Here is a 14,981-nt window from a genome sequence, read left to right on the forward strand (position 1 = left end):
TGACCCAACTGCAGAACCAGGCTCCATCCTGTGAAAGTGGTAAGACAGAAAATCCAAAACTGATCTTTTGGGCAAATTTTTTGGCAGGATTGGACAAATAACAAGTGAGAGTTTTTGGTATTACACTTTGGATGTGGGTGTTTTAATCTGTTATCCAATCTGAACCTTGCTTCCTGGTATTCTCTTCCACTCTAGCATGAGGCTCCTCGTTGTGGATACGGGCTCACCGTGATGTGAGGCTCTGGGCACCCATCCCAAATGCGGAGCTGGAGCTCGAAACTGGGAGCTGAGCCCCACCTAGTGACACATGATAAAAGTGCTCAGCTGCTACTAATAAGAATGTTTTATTTGATCCCGTTTGAAACCCAGAGAAAAAACTTTATACAATTAAAATAATTTCGTTTACAAATTTTTTTCAAAAATCCTATTCTAATTGTGAGTTATTTTCTAGCATTTCTAAGATAAATGCTCCTTGGCTAGCTGAAGAAATACAAGAATTTTTATTGATATTCCTCAGTAAAATCGGGTCTCTACTGCTGGTTCCAATGTTTTGAAATGAACTTCAGTTACGTGTATTCTGGAGTTTATTAAAAAATATTTGTTCCACTTCCTGTTTTCCTCTATTCACAGTAAGAAAGGAACACAAAACTTAAGGAGGATCTTTCAAAAAGTGCCAGATCAACAGCAAAATATTAGTATGTGATGACAGCAAGTCATCAGATTCCAATATAGGCCTTCATCACTTGAATTGTTCTTCAAGATGATTTTTCTTAATCAGATAAAGATTCTGTCTCAGAACACTCTTCTTGTCTAGGTTAAAGGTTATTAATAATTTTGGTTAGTTTTCTTGATATAGTAAAAAATTGAACTTCTCTTATAGAAGAAAAGGTTACATTTCATGTGAATTTTCACATTTGTATTTCAAGCGAAAATTACTTCTCTCACATATTTTTAAGGTGCAACAACACAAAGTGAAGGAAAAACTATTGGTTTTATGTTCATAAAACCTCTATTTAGGTTGTATAAAGTTCAGTTTTAGAAGTTTATTCTAATTTGAACCCAAATTCTGAAAACTCCCAGAAACTGATGGAAAATGAGCATTAAAAGACAGAATGCAGATAAAGACAAGAACGATGAGCTGGCTGGAAACTAAATGGTTTAATAAATCCTTTGTAAGACAGAGGTTTTAGAAATCTTTCCTATTGTGTTTCTTCAGAACCACTCCTTAGGAGGGGTTGAGGGTGTGTGTAAATTTAAATTGGAATTGTAGCAAGTTCTGTCAAAACAGTTAAAATGTCAGTTTCAGAAACATTGTATGACTTGGCCTTTTGGGAAAAATGTAGTTATTTCCAGTCAGCTTAGAAGGACTCTGAAATGCTCTGGGACAGAGAGTCATTCCTTTTTATAAAAGCCCACTTTCTGATATTACCTATTTATGTCCATCTAGGCTAGTTTATCACCAAGTTTCTTTCATGCTGCATTTTCTCCAGAGAACTAGAATACACTGGCTTTGTTTTGCTTTCTTTTTCTAGACAAGACTAGCCTAGTGCTCTGTCTCCAATACAAGATGGGCCAATTCTTAAACAGTTTTGCAAAACAGCTTCCATTTAATTCAATTTTATTGCAATTGCAGATGTTATGTTATTTCTTAAAGAGGACATTTATTTGTTCTGCTGACTGTCTGGAAGAGGACAATACCACACTTTTATCATTCTTTCAATTTGTAATTTTCTCTAGATTATTGAGCTGAATTTAGTGAACATAAAAATAAATAGGGAGAGCACAGAGAAAACATATTATTAAAAGTGGCTAACAATTCCCGCAGTCCTTGTTCACCTGAGTTACAGGATTGACCTAACTCGGTGTTATTCCTGTTGTTGCAGGTTATTCCTGCGCATGCAGAATGCACATGGACATAGATGAGAGGTGTGCATATCATAATACAGCATGTCAACGTGATGTAACTGTACAAACAACGACCAAACAGAAGCTGAAAAGGATCTGTGACTGTCTGTGTATTGATAACGCAGCTGGAACAGCCGAACGGGTATGAGAGTCAGTGGGCTTTACAGGGCGGGACAGCCCCCATTTTATACCGGCAGTAACAAATCTTCAGCTATTCCCAGAAACAAGCTAATGAAGGGTGAAATAGAAACCTCCCACCCTGGCCTGCAGAAACCTGCGGCTGTGGAGGAGCTGCCGGACCCCCGAGCGCCTCTCCCGGTAGCGGGAGCGGAGCGCCCGGGGCAGCGATGCCGCTCCCTGCGCGCCTCCCGCGGGCGCGGCGGCCCCGCGGCTCCGGCCGGAGCCCGCCAGAGCCCGGCCAAGCGGCGGGCGGAGCCGCCGGAGGTGCCACCGCCCGGCCAGGGCGCCCCGCCCGGCCCGGCCCGGCCCGGCCCCGCGGCGCTGCAGCCGAGCCCCGGGCAGCCGAGCCCCGCCGAGCCGGCTGCGCCCCGGGCCCGCCCGCTCCCCCGCGGAGCACGGCCCGGCCCGGCCATGGAGCGGCGGCAGGTGAGCGCCGGGCCGGAGCGCGCCCGGACAGCCGCGGGGCGGGCGGGCACGGAGCGGGCAGCGCGCTGCACACGCTGCCAGGTGCTCGGCACCCTGAGTGCCAAGTTACGGGCTCGCTGAAACCTCCGCCCTTCGGAACCTGAGTTTATTTCACAGGAAGTTTGTTCTGTTGTTTTCTCGAACTTTTCTCTGTTTAGGACTCTGGAGATAGTATTTCTGAACGACAGGAATGGAGACCAGTCACTTACAGAAAGTGCACAGACACTCTCTGGCTGCTCCTCTTCTGTCTTTTCTGGGCTGGTTTGGTAAGCACGCATGTTTGTTTGTTTGTTTCCTGGAAGGACTAGTCAGATCCAAAGTTATTTGGGTTCTGCATAGTGTTACACTAAATCTAAACTGAAATTGTCACGGGCACAAGTCCCCAGGGTTGGCCAGGGACAAATCTTACATTTATGGTGGTGCAGTGCTTTATTGTGATGTCTGTCACACTTCTAAGTTCTGCCCATGTGCTTTAGATCCCATGTATACACAGGGCTCGGTTATTTAGAATTCGCTTTTTTTGTAGATTAGACCAGGCTCTGACTGAGATCTTTATTCTGCTTATTCATTGTAGCCTTGAGATCTTGCAACATATGTCCATCCGATGCTACATTAAGTCACTTTCTTAGAACAGTGTGCAGACTTTTGGGAGAAGGCTTTGTCTTTCTGAAGCTTGAATGGGGTTTTTAATGATATGTCTCAGTCTACTCAGAATTATCATAAATACACTTTTTAATTCCATGCATAGTAACTTTTTAAATGGAGGCTGATGCAGAATATTACCTAAGCATTTTGAAGACCACATTAATGGATGGTGAACTTTATGAGCAGGATAGGGGTTTTTTAGCTGCTGTCTAATGCTTTGATCAGTGGAGGGGATGCCACAAATGCAACTTGTCAAATGGTGAAGATTTAGGATTTTTGTTTGGTTTCTCTCACTATTTTTATTGCTCACTTTCTGTGAAATAACTTTTTGCATACATGTATTTTTTTACGTGTGTTTGATCTTATTTTTAAAACATTTAAGAAAATGTAATGACACTAATTTTTTCACATAGTGAAAAAAATTGCAATCACATTAATAGCTCTGTGGAAATGGGTATCATGGCCATGTGCAGATACACCCCTGCAGCTATTACTCTGTTACTTAACAATAGTTATGGTTTTTATCCAGAATTCTGCACTTAAAAAAACCCCTCCAAAACAAAACAAAAAAATCACCACAACCTAAAAACCAACCAAACAAAACCACGCCCCCAAACTCACAAATCACATACACAGTGGACCTCTAATGCCCATATTTAAAGGGAATGCCAGAATTTTTCTAAAAGGCTGTTTCAGCTGAGTTACAGTGCCAGCTTATTTCTTGTTTTCCTTCTGAGAACATTTTAATTATTAACAAATACTTACTCTGTAAACAAACTGGATCTGGAAATATTTTGTTTTTGTAACAAATGACATCCACAAGTAGTACGTTAGCTTGAGTTGAGGAGTCTCTACAAAGATGTCCATATTGAGAGAGCATTAGCATGCTGATTGTTATGTTAAAAAATTTAAAAAAAAATCTGAACTAGTTAAGATTGCAAAATAGAGTCTACTATAAGAAAAATGAGATTGCTCTCAGGACTAAAGAAGCCCATTCGTACATGTTTGTGCATGAGACATGTTGTTGCCCAAATCCAATCTTTAGTCACAAGTGCTAAAAGTAGAAAAGCAAATAAAGGCTCTAAAGCTGAAGTAAGAAGGCAGTTGTGCTGGATCTGACATGAGCAATCTGTCCCAAGCACGGCCGATATTCAGCTGAATTCATTCAAAGCAGCAGTGGTTAATGTGGGACTGAGATGTCTGGCTGCTGCCAGCAGCTGGCACATAGCCACAGAGCTTAGTGATTGTCCTTGGTGTGTGTGAAATGTGACTTGTCCCCATGGGACAGAGGAGAGGCTTGCATCACTGAGTTCTTCAGTAGCTGGAGTGATGGGGTGATAAGCCTTGGATAAAGTAATACTCAGGACTTCACCAGTTTCACAGAAGAATTGCTACTTCTTGGCACTTGCAAAGGTTATTTCCAAGGATTGTTTTGACCCTCATGACATACAGGAAGGTTTAAGCTGCATTCCTAGACAAGGTGTTTTATTTTGACTAAGGATTGCTGCTCCTTGGCCAGCAGAGGTACTTAGCTGCCTCTGGAGTTTACAGGAAGATGATCCACTGGAACTTTGATCTGACAGCAGAACAACTAAAAGATCAGGGCAATGTCACCTGAGTGTGCAATGTGGCTTTCTCCACGTTTTTCACATGTGTTAAAGAGTGCTCCTTCCTGAAATTTCAGGTAATCTCCATTTTAAATATATTTTGTGTTTAAAAATACCTCTGATTAGATTCACTAGCAGCTTCAAGGGCCCATCATGGCAGCAGTTATATTGTCCAAGTGTGTCTTGACGTGTGTCTTGTTCACCCTATGAAATGAGATGCAGTGAGCACATGAAAAATCACCATTTGAGTGATGACACACATGAACATCACCAGGGACAGTGCTTAGCACATTAGTAATGCTTTCCTCTTATTTTAATCAGGATCTCTATATTTCTTCTCCTGTGTTATTCTGCTTAATTTATATACTTCCAACAATAGATGAAGAAAAGCCCTAAGGAAGCAAAAGGGCTAAACTTGCCCATATGACTTCCTCTGGCCTTGTGCAGAGGGATGAATTTTAGATTTAACTGTTTGCAACTAGAAGGAAAAAATGTATGACTTTAAAGGAATATTCATTGAGTTGGAAGAAAAAACTATGGTAGCATGCTTTCACATTTAAAAAATATTTTAACAGATGTTTATAAGTGGCTATGCTGTGGTGGCTGGTGCTGCAGAAAGGCTTGTGCTTGGATATGACAGCTTTGGGAACATATGTGGTCGAAAGAACACTCCTGTAGAAGGGGCAAATCTTTCTGGATTGGACATGACTAATAAAAAGTAAGTACATCAGATAATGTCTAAATAAATCAAATGTTTGAGAACTTAGTAAAATACACATCTAGCTGTCAGTCATATACATCTGCGTATCTATACACTGTTGTATTGAAAGGCAAAAAAGGTGGGAATAGTGCAAAAAGAGTGAGTGAAATTAAGAAGTTAAGATAGAATTAGCAAATGTGTTGCATCGTTATGCTTTATGCAGCTGCCTTCTTAAAGAGGATCTTAAATGAGACGTCCGCCAAACAGGCAGTCATTCTATAGAGCAAATCTTTCTACTCAAGGGCTTTGCACATTGCAGTTCCCAGTCATTCCACTGACTCCTTTGGAAAAAGTTTCCCTTGCTTTGTAGCACTTTAAAAAGATGGAAAGAAGGTTCAAAATTTAAACTTATAAAAAACCAAGAAAGCTTGTTTTTTGAGAAGAGGATCTTCTTTTCTTTCTAGGTATGTGTTCTTTCTGAATTCATGCAGCCTGGAAATACAAAGCCTCAAAATCAGTTCACTTTCCTTGTGCGTGTCAAGTTGTCCACAACAGCAACTCAACTCTTTGGAAGATCTCCAGAGTTTTGCAAGGAATAATGGTGTGCCACGGGGAATATGAGTACCTTAGTGTATCTGTAGAACAGTTGAGCAGCTTCCACTTCATTTTTATTGTGTTTCTTACACTAGAGAGTCATATCTTACCATTAATTTCCTGAACAGTTCATGGTAACAGAAAATAAAATGTCTTGTTTCTGCTTTATTTCAAAATCATCGTTTCTAGAAATGTTACAGCTCTCTTATACAAATTAGAAAGTTGTTCAATAATTTCTGCACAATGCTGAGATTATCTAGCAGAAAACTACTGGTGAGAATGAACTAATGAAGTTTGGTGGGGGTGCTAGTAGGTAACCACAGTTCATATGCTGTTTGAGACTCTTGTCCAAGTGGTTCCTCTAAATGTAATTAAAACTGTAGTGGAATTATTAATTCTATGAAGATGCAAGTGGATTTATCCCTCTAGACATCAGACCCCAAAGTCTGCTATTCCATTTTGTTGTAGTTTAACCCCAGCTGGCAACAAAGTACCACACAGCCACTCACTTCCCAGAAAAACCAGGACACACCTAGAAATTTTATTTGATTTTGGTGTTCAAGATGAAAATGCTGTCAGAAGTAGCTGTTGTTTCAAAGAGGCTCCAGTTTATTCATGTCCTACCTGTAAATAAAATAATCTGTAGCCCAAGCCTTATTTCATGGGGTGTGTATAAACTTCAGGCCATATGAATATTAATGGCTATTTTTTTGGAGGTCAGTATCCCATTCTTTTTTGGTTTTGATGTTTTATTTGGCAGAGATTGCTATTTGAATTGACAATATTTGTTTCGATTTAATTTTGGTGTCCTTTGACATAATTTTGTATGTGCAGAAAGCCGTAAATACCTGTAAGATTATATAAGTATTTTCAGTCTAACTAAACATAATTACATCAAATTCCAGCTAAAACTGCTTTCATGTTTTTGTCAAGGCAGGGAGAGGTCTTGCATTTTGAATGGCTTGAATGTATGCAGCCTTTATTTCCCTGAAGTGCTGTCTAATGGAGCAGAGTGTTGTTGGCAGAGTACCTGGTAATATTTCACCTAGATCCCAGCACAAGTTAGGTTTTTGGAGGTATATATATATATATATATATATATATATATATATATATATGTGTATATATATATATATATATATTCTATTCTACCTCAGGAGGGCCTAGTTCTGTTATGGCTTCCATCGTTTCGGGTTTTCCTCTTATCCTAGTAAGGAAGGATTAACAGCCAAGTATGGCACTGTGGAACAAACTCTGCATGCCCTCCAGGAACATAAGTGGTAACTGTAGCTAGGTCTAGAAGGCAAAGATTCTGCAGAGATTGGTTTAGATTTACTCAACTACCTAATTTGTTATTCACATTCACACTGGAATATCAGGGATGAAAATGGTCTGCTGAGGGATCAAATCAGAAGTGCAAACAAATGTGTTAGTTTGTTTTTTCTCTCCATTTTTTACTAATCTTAAGTTACTTTTTTTTTTTATTTTATTTTTTAGGTTCTTTTCTTTGTGTTTACAACCTGAATGTTTCCAGTTACACACTAAATCCAAAGGCAGCTCAACTGTGTCCCACACTGCCAGTTCCACCAAGGTAAGAATGACTGGGTACTTTACAACCTCCTTGAGTCCAAACAGCTTCTTATGGATTGTTACTTTCTCAGATTTCGTATTTGGCTCGATGCTTCACAGTCAGGATGGTTTTGCTTTGTTTATTTATTTTTGTCCACGTATCCTTACAAGTTCTTTTATGTGCCTGTGACCATGCCAGTGTCCTGTCCCACAGAATAAACAAAGACTGCATTCCTTCCATTCCTCTACTCTTTAGAGAATTTTCCCCCTCCAAATTAGGAAAAAGCACTCCACATGAGGAACAACTTAGCTCCTGCACAGACTTCTGCTTTCTCCCTCAATGCCAAGGATGTGGTCTTCAGCCTTGCTTCTTCTCCTGAGCCCAGAAATTTCCATCTGAGTAATTTTATAGCCAGATGGCTCGAAGCACAGATCTGTGGATGTTGCTGTCTTTGTCAAATCTGGTATTTGTGAGTCAAAATTCTTAAATCCATGATTTTAAGTTCCACTGTGAAAATACACTATTTCCACTGTCATGAAAATACAGCAGAGAATTGGAATCTCTGTGTTTGCAGAGCTAACTTGTCTCCTGAACAGCAGAAAATGGAAGAACAAAGTGAAGAGAGGAGAGCAGAAGACATGTAAAAGTATTACATACAGTAGATCAAAGGACTGCATGTACATTGATGAAAAATATGTCATGTTTCACTTATTTCCTCAACTTTATTTTTCAGGCCTTTTTCAGTTTGTCAAGGAACTCAGCAAAGTTATTCATCTTGCAGAGTAATATTACCTAGTAGAAGCAGAGCTAGTTAGTGAAATTTTTAATTGTTGATAACAAAACCTGTCCTTTTCAGGTGTGAATATAACTGTTCTAAGCCATTGACTGTTCTAAGGCAGCACTGCCAAAGTGGGACAGTAAATATATGCAAGAAGCTTGGCTGGGGGTGCCAGATAACTTTGTATAAATATTTGGTGCCGTTACTTGTACCTTGTGAGCATTGATTTGGTGTGTCTTTTAGAATGTTTAAATATCATAAAAACAATACAAAGTGTTTGTGATCTAGAATTACCTACAGCAGCATAGGTTACAGCTATGTTAGCATGAACTTTGTTTTTACATAAACACATGGGAGCAAAGCAGGTGAAGCCAAACTAGAATGGGAATAAGAGCCATGTGCTGATGGTGATAGTTAATGAGAGTTATTAATTTCTTTCCCCAGGCTGATCTTGAATGGATCTGTTCTGGTATAATGACACAGGCATGACACTATTAGGAGTTTATTTTGGAGATGAGACATAAAACTACTCTTTGTAACAGAATGCTCTCTGTGGTAGGAGCATCACTGTAGGTGGTAGGATGGATCACTGTAGATTTTAAACTGTTTGTCCAGTAATTAATATTTTTTACCACTTTTGTTTTTAACCTTTCAGTAAGTCCTTTCCATTGTTTAATCGATGTGTTCCACAAAATCCTGAATGCTATTCCAAATATTCATCTGTCCTAATAAGTATGGTTAATGAAATGGATGTTTTTCACCGAATTCTGAGTGGAATATTGGCAGGAAGAGATACTGTGATAGGACTGAGTGTCCTTGCACTAGGTAAGGTTATAAGTAAAAAGTGAATTATGATATTCAATAAAAGGTTAAAATGTTTCTTATAAGTCTATATGTTTAATTCAAAAGTGGACTTTTCCCCATATTTTCTGCGCAGAGTTATTTTTAAGGAAGAATGATCGGGTTTTATCAGGAGGCATTTAATAGACTGGTGAAATGCAGATCTCTATCAGATTCTGTGTTCCATGACCTGGTTATATACCTCATTTGGGGGGACTGTAAGAAATTGTTGATGCAAAAAATGACACCAGCATGAATACTTGAACTTAACTCTTACATAAAATGTTATTAAAAAGTTGGTATTTCCCATGGTGAAAATCTATCAGCTATAAGTTCCTTATTATTTAAGTTAGAGGTAACTGCGTGCTTTAAATGTTAAAAAGGTTGCCAGCTTTACTAAATGCTGTTGCTTTTAAGATTACTGTTTAAAAATAAAAGCCAAAATTCTACAAGAACCCTAAATCTATATTTTAAACAAAAAGGGTTGTAACACTGAACCTTATTTTATGTATTTTTCAGCCTTCTCTTTGGTACTGGTTTTAGCCTTCAGATTCATTCAGACCGTCCTCGTCCATACTCTGATTGCACTGGTTGTATTTGGGTTGTTGTGTAAGTATATTTACTGTTTCACTGAGGGATTAGCAGCTGAATAAGCAGCTATCCTTTGTTTCTATGATCATCTTCAGAAACCTTCAGCTAACCACAGTCATTTCCAAGCTGAGGCCTGCCTGCCTTTTGCTGTCGAGGTCTGGCTGTGCTGCTCCAGCTGCTGAGTGTTAGGATGATGGTGATGTTTATTGTTTTATAGATGCCTAGAAACAACACTTCTTTTGGCAGATGAATGCAGTTATGAAAATGCTACTGTTTCAAAGAATGCTTAGTGGACTGTTATGCTGCCTGCTTTAGGAAGGGAGAACCATAGGAATGTGTCTGGCTAAAGCTTGTCATTCCATGAAAGTCAGCTTTGTATCTCCACAATGAAATTACATGCCTGAGCCTTAGGATAACTGCAAGAAATCCCAATGTTCTGCTGTGGTTTTACCTCAGACTGACAGGCCATGGGAAGTTTCTCTGTGCTCGCTGATGCTGTGCCTCCCTTTGCTAAGTGACAGCATTCCCGAGCTGAGTGTGGTTAGGGGAGGGCGGGAGAGGGGCAGGGAGGCAGGCAGGGATCAGCCTGCCAGCAGCAGCGCGCCCTGCCCGCCTCATGCTGCGCTGCTCTGCTCAGTTGTCTCAGGTGTTCTCTGGTGGCTCCACTACGACTACAGGAATGATCCCAGCACTGAACTGGAAACAGAAAAGGAAAATGTGAAGTTCCTTCTTGGATATGCCATCTTCTCAACAATAGTTACTGTAAGTAGCATTTTACCCTAATGGCAGAGGCTGTAACTTGAAAACTTGAATTACAGTGATTCTGCAACAGTAAAAATAATTCCTAATTATTTTCAAATTGGAAAATGAGAATAAATTCTAAGATCTTCTTACACTCATTCAAATATAATCATAAAATCATAGGATGGTTGGGTTGGAAGGGCCCTTAAAGATCCCTAATTCCAACTACATTTTTAGGCTCCCATCAAAACTACGAAAATAATTTAGTATCTTCATTGTAAAACTTGTCAGCTTTGCCATACTTCAAACCTGTACAGTGTTAGTGCTGTTGGTGTAAAAATGCAAGGATTGTGTTCCATCCCCATTTTATTCTGCATCAGCTCACTGGAAGATCATGTTGAATAAACACAGGGGCCCTGGCTGAGAATGAACATGAGATCTGCAGATTTATCCCACTGAGATATCCCCACTCCTTTCCCAAGAGAAAGGAGTGGCAGTTCTTTTAGACAATGAAAGGGGCAGTGAAACACAGACAGTGGTGCCTAGACCTCAAGTTATGGGGTTAAATTCTGTTTTTCTCTCACTGACCTTGTTTTACAACAGAAAATCTGAGTGTGGCTTGCAACTTCTTACGTGATTTTTTTCACTCTGATGTTGCAATGTTAGAAGGAGCCATTGTTCAATTTGAGGGTACAGTCAATTTGTACTTCATGAGACATTTGTCAAAGTGATTGTCCTGTTGTCTTAGAGATGAGTAAGATCCATATGGAGTTTGACAGATATGAACAGTCTGACAGGTTACAGTGACAAATACAAATGTGTCACAGATCAAATTTTTTTTGTATCCTCTGTAAGTTATGATCTTTCTACATCTGCTGATACTAAAGAGGTAAGAAAAAGTTTCTTTGAATGCTTGTGTGTTCCAGTACAACTGTTTGTTGTTTGCAGAACTATGGGAACATCCACTGCTGCAGGTTATGCTTCTCTTCAGAGCTGGTGGCTTCTTTCTAGAGCCGGCAAGAAAACTAGTGAAGCAACTGTCACTGGTTGGATTTATTGTTTTAAAGATATCAACCTCTCTTTTAATTGCTGTTCATAGTTCCTTGTCACATACAAAGAGCTGGGGATATTGTGGGCTTTTTGACTTGGGGTTTTGTTATTGGCAGGTTGGGTTTTTTACTTTGGGAAGACAAGAATTTATTTAAATAAGTTTTCATTTTATGTCTGCTTTGCTCCCATATATACATATCTCTCAAACTTGTTTGGTTGTGGACTGCAGGAAAGGATTGGTTCTCCTACCATTTTAAAAGTGAACAGTGGCAAGCTGACCTGAGTAGAAAGAAAGTTTAAAAGTTCATGACATGCAGGCTATGTGAAAGTAATGTGTAGTGTGCTATGTACATTTATGTTTGCTATAAAGCAAAACAGACTGTTTCCATTAGATGAATTAAAGTTTTATGAATCCTATTTTGTTTAAAAAACCAGCAGCAACTACTGCAGGAAACCAGATTTTAATCCACAGGCTCTTTGAGAATATAGGCAGTGTTTCAGCAGGATTTTCTAATGTGAAGTAAGATTGTATAAATTGCTTTGCTGTCATGTCTTTGTGAAATCTGTATCCTTTGATCCCACATTTCACAACTCTGATAATTTTCTTGAGGTAAAACCCCCAACAATTTGTCTTTTTATTTCCTGTAACAGGTTATTCTGCTCTCCCTTATATTTGTACTAAGAAAGAGGCTTCAGTTTGCTGTACAACTCTTTCGAATTGTTGGTAAAATCATTGGCAGAATTCCTTTCCTCCTCTTCCAACCACTCTGGACCTTTCTGATTCTCATTGTGTTCTGGGTATTTTGGGTTGCTGTACTACTTAGCTTAGGAACTGCAGGTAAGTGTATGCTTTTTGTGGTTTTGACTGAGTGCTATCCATTTCCTAAATTCTCTTCTTAAATATGGAACCTCTTGGTGATGGTGTACAAAATGTGGGCTAGCATTGTTACACAGCTGAGTTACTTGTTATTTTTATTTTATTTCCCACTTGTTGGAGTCTTCTACATTGCCCTTTTGCTTCCATATGTGAACTTGAGTTTTGTTCTTTCTCATTTATTTGCTCAGAGATGATGGTAGGTACAAGATATGTTTGGTGTACTTAAATGAGGAAAGTAAAAAGAAGGAGGAGACAGCTTTTAGTGCAATTGTTACAAAATGAGGGCATTAGTCTCCTCTGACTATAAACAGTGTTAAATTGTCACAGAGGCAGAGCATTGCTTCAGAGCAGTAGTTCAGTGACAATTGCTATCATTTGGACTACTGCCAAGAGTATTTAGATTAATCCAGTGGTTCTTGCAGTTGCAGAGGAGGTGCTCTGTGGAAAGAGTGAAGCACTATGAAAGATCTGGCAGAACAGATTTTTAGTATGGAAATGGTATTACTGAAACTGTATTACTGTTTTACCACTGTCACTGATTGAACCAGGGTAATTTGGATGCTGTCCCTTGGCCCAGCACCATGCCACCCAAGTGAGAGATGTAGTCCTTCTGTGGAACATTACCCAAAGAAGTGAAGCTAAACTCTGTGTAGCTCTGGGGATAACTCCTCATGTACACATCAGCCTCTGTCCATGAAAGCATTAGGATTTGGGGACTGGTATTTTTTAATTTTAAACTTCTAGGGCCACTGTCAGGAGCAAATTGTTATTCTTTGGGTTAAAGCTGATGAAGAATTAATGTGGACAAAGACTGTTGTTTATGGGTTTTCTCTTGTCAGAAACTTGACAGTGATTGCTGTGTGGGAAACCAAATGCAGCCTAATTTTTCAAATGCTTGTTTGTTATGGTTTTACTTTGTGTTTCCACCACAGCTTGAGATGGTGGCTGCAGTAACTTCTTAGGACAGGCTTAGAGATCTCTGCTGGGCCGGGAAAGCCTCCAGCCTTTCCATAGCTGAGCCCATTTGGCAAAGCTGGCTCCCTCTATGGCTCCCTACCTCTATGGATCAGGTACCTCACTCCTCTTCCATCACAACCGCTTCCATCTCAGTTGATTCTGGCTCTTAGAGAGAGACCAATTCACTTCTAACATGAGAAGCTGTCTGAGTCCATGCTGGCATTCAAATCTCACCCACTGCTTAGACTGGACTGGGAACTGCTTCCCTCCAGCTTTCATTGGAGAGTCATGCAGATTTGCCAGTCTCTGTTTCTGCTGCCTTGAGTAGCTCCTGTCTGTCAGGAGTGGCTGCTTGAAGCAGCTGCTAACTGGCTTTTCCTGCAAAAGGGTCAGACCTAACATAGCCAAATGTCTGTGTGCTTTTATCGACTTTGCAGGAAAATAGTGACTTGCACATTAAAACCAAAAGCAAATTCCACATATATTCACAGGGGAGTAAAACTCAATGAAAACTGCTTTTGAAAGGCTTTTCATGCTTTTTTCCATGTTATTCCATGTTTCTTCATTGGTTATATTCTGTGTTTCCTGATAGGCATTTTCATTCAACTTTTTTTTTTTTTCCTTCCCCTCTGCCTTCTTGGAGAGTAGGATTCAAACAGTTTATGACTTGCTGTTAAATTCATAGTGCAGCACACAACTCCTGACTCAAAGGTATTTTAAATTTTGCCTTCTCTCTAGTTTAATAGAAATGCTGATGTTTCCAGCAAGTGATGCAAACAGTACAGTACAGAGGGCAGCATAAGCTTGCTGCACAGCAGAGTGATGATAAAGTCTCAGACTTGAAAGTATTGACTTTTCTCAGATTTAGCATAAGAAGAAAAGGTCATTTCCAGGCACTTAACTGTCAATATATTGCTTATATAAGCAATCTAGTAAAAGATAGGTTTTGATGAAGATATTCTGGCAAGGCATTTTTAGTGCAGATGTCAGTCCTTATCAGATGCTCCTGTTAGAAGCATGTTAATGTTTAGAAGAGTACGCATGCATTTTGGTGAATAACCCAAACCACTTATTAGTTAAAACTAAACATGAATGCAGACGGGAAGGTGCCGCTCTGTGTGCGGTGGTGTCTCTGGCTGGGTTGGGTGCTGTGTGTGCCGTGAGTGCGGTGTGTGCCGTGGGTGCCGTGTGGGTGCCGTGTGGGTGCCGTGTGGGTGCCGTGTGGGTGCCGTGTGGGTGCCGTGTGGGTGCCGTGTGGGTGCGCTGTGGGTGCGCCGTGGGTGCCGTGTGTGCCGTGTGTGCCTTGGGTTCCGTGAGTGCCGTGAGTGCCGTGGGTGCCGTGAGTGCCGTGTGTGCCGTGGGTGCCGTGGGTGCCGTGAGTGCCGTGTGGGTGCCGTGTGTGCCGTGGGTGCTATGGGTGCTGTGGGTGCCGTGAGTTCCGTGAGTGCCGTGGGTGCCGGGGGTGCCGTGGGTGCTGTGGG

General features: G+C 40.4%; 1 protein-coding gene across 10 annotated transcripts in view; it reads left to right on the plus strand.

Moving 5' to 3' along the window:
• Positions 1 to 14,981, plus strand: part of SLC44A3 (solute carrier family 44 member 3) — a 76,490-nt gene that overhangs the window by 37,520 nt on the left and 23,989 nt on the right. For 8 of the 10 annotated variants that reach the window (XR_010081471.1, XR_010081472.1, XM_063407547.1 and 5 more), the window contains exons 1-9: positions 2,122 to 2,511; positions 2,709 to 2,816; positions 5,378 to 5,520; positions 5,967 to 6,103; positions 7,594 to 7,687; positions 9,100 to 9,269; positions 9,804 to 9,893; positions 10,513 to 10,637; positions 12,318 to 12,504. Coding sequence is in view for 8 of the 10 variants with exons in the window: in XM_063407547.1 (XP_063263617.1) it covers positions 2,137 to 2,511; positions 2,709 to 2,816; positions 5,378 to 5,520; positions 5,967 to 6,103; positions 7,594 to 7,687; positions 9,100 to 9,269; positions 9,804 to 9,893; positions 10,513 to 10,637; positions 12,318 to 12,504 (1,429 nt within the window). In the remaining 2 variants the exon portion in view is untranslated. Of the gene's footprint in view, positions 1 to 1,883; positions 2,048 to 2,121; positions 2,512 to 2,708; positions 2,817 to 5,377; positions 5,521 to 5,966; positions 6,104 to 7,593; positions 7,688 to 9,099; positions 9,270 to 9,803; positions 9,894 to 10,512; positions 10,638 to 12,317; positions 12,505 to 14,981 lie in introns of those variants that run through there. The other 2 variants (XM_063407549.1, XM_063407550.1) reach the window with 1 other exon arrangement.

The sequence above is a fragment of the Prinia subflava genome, chromosome 10 (assembly GCF_021018805.1).
Source record: "Prinia subflava isolate CZ2003 ecotype Zambia chromosome 10, Cam_Psub_1.2, whole genome shotgun sequence".
Classification (NCBI taxonomy): Eukaryota; Metazoa; Chordata; class Aves; order Passeriformes; family Cisticolidae; genus Prinia; species Prinia subflava.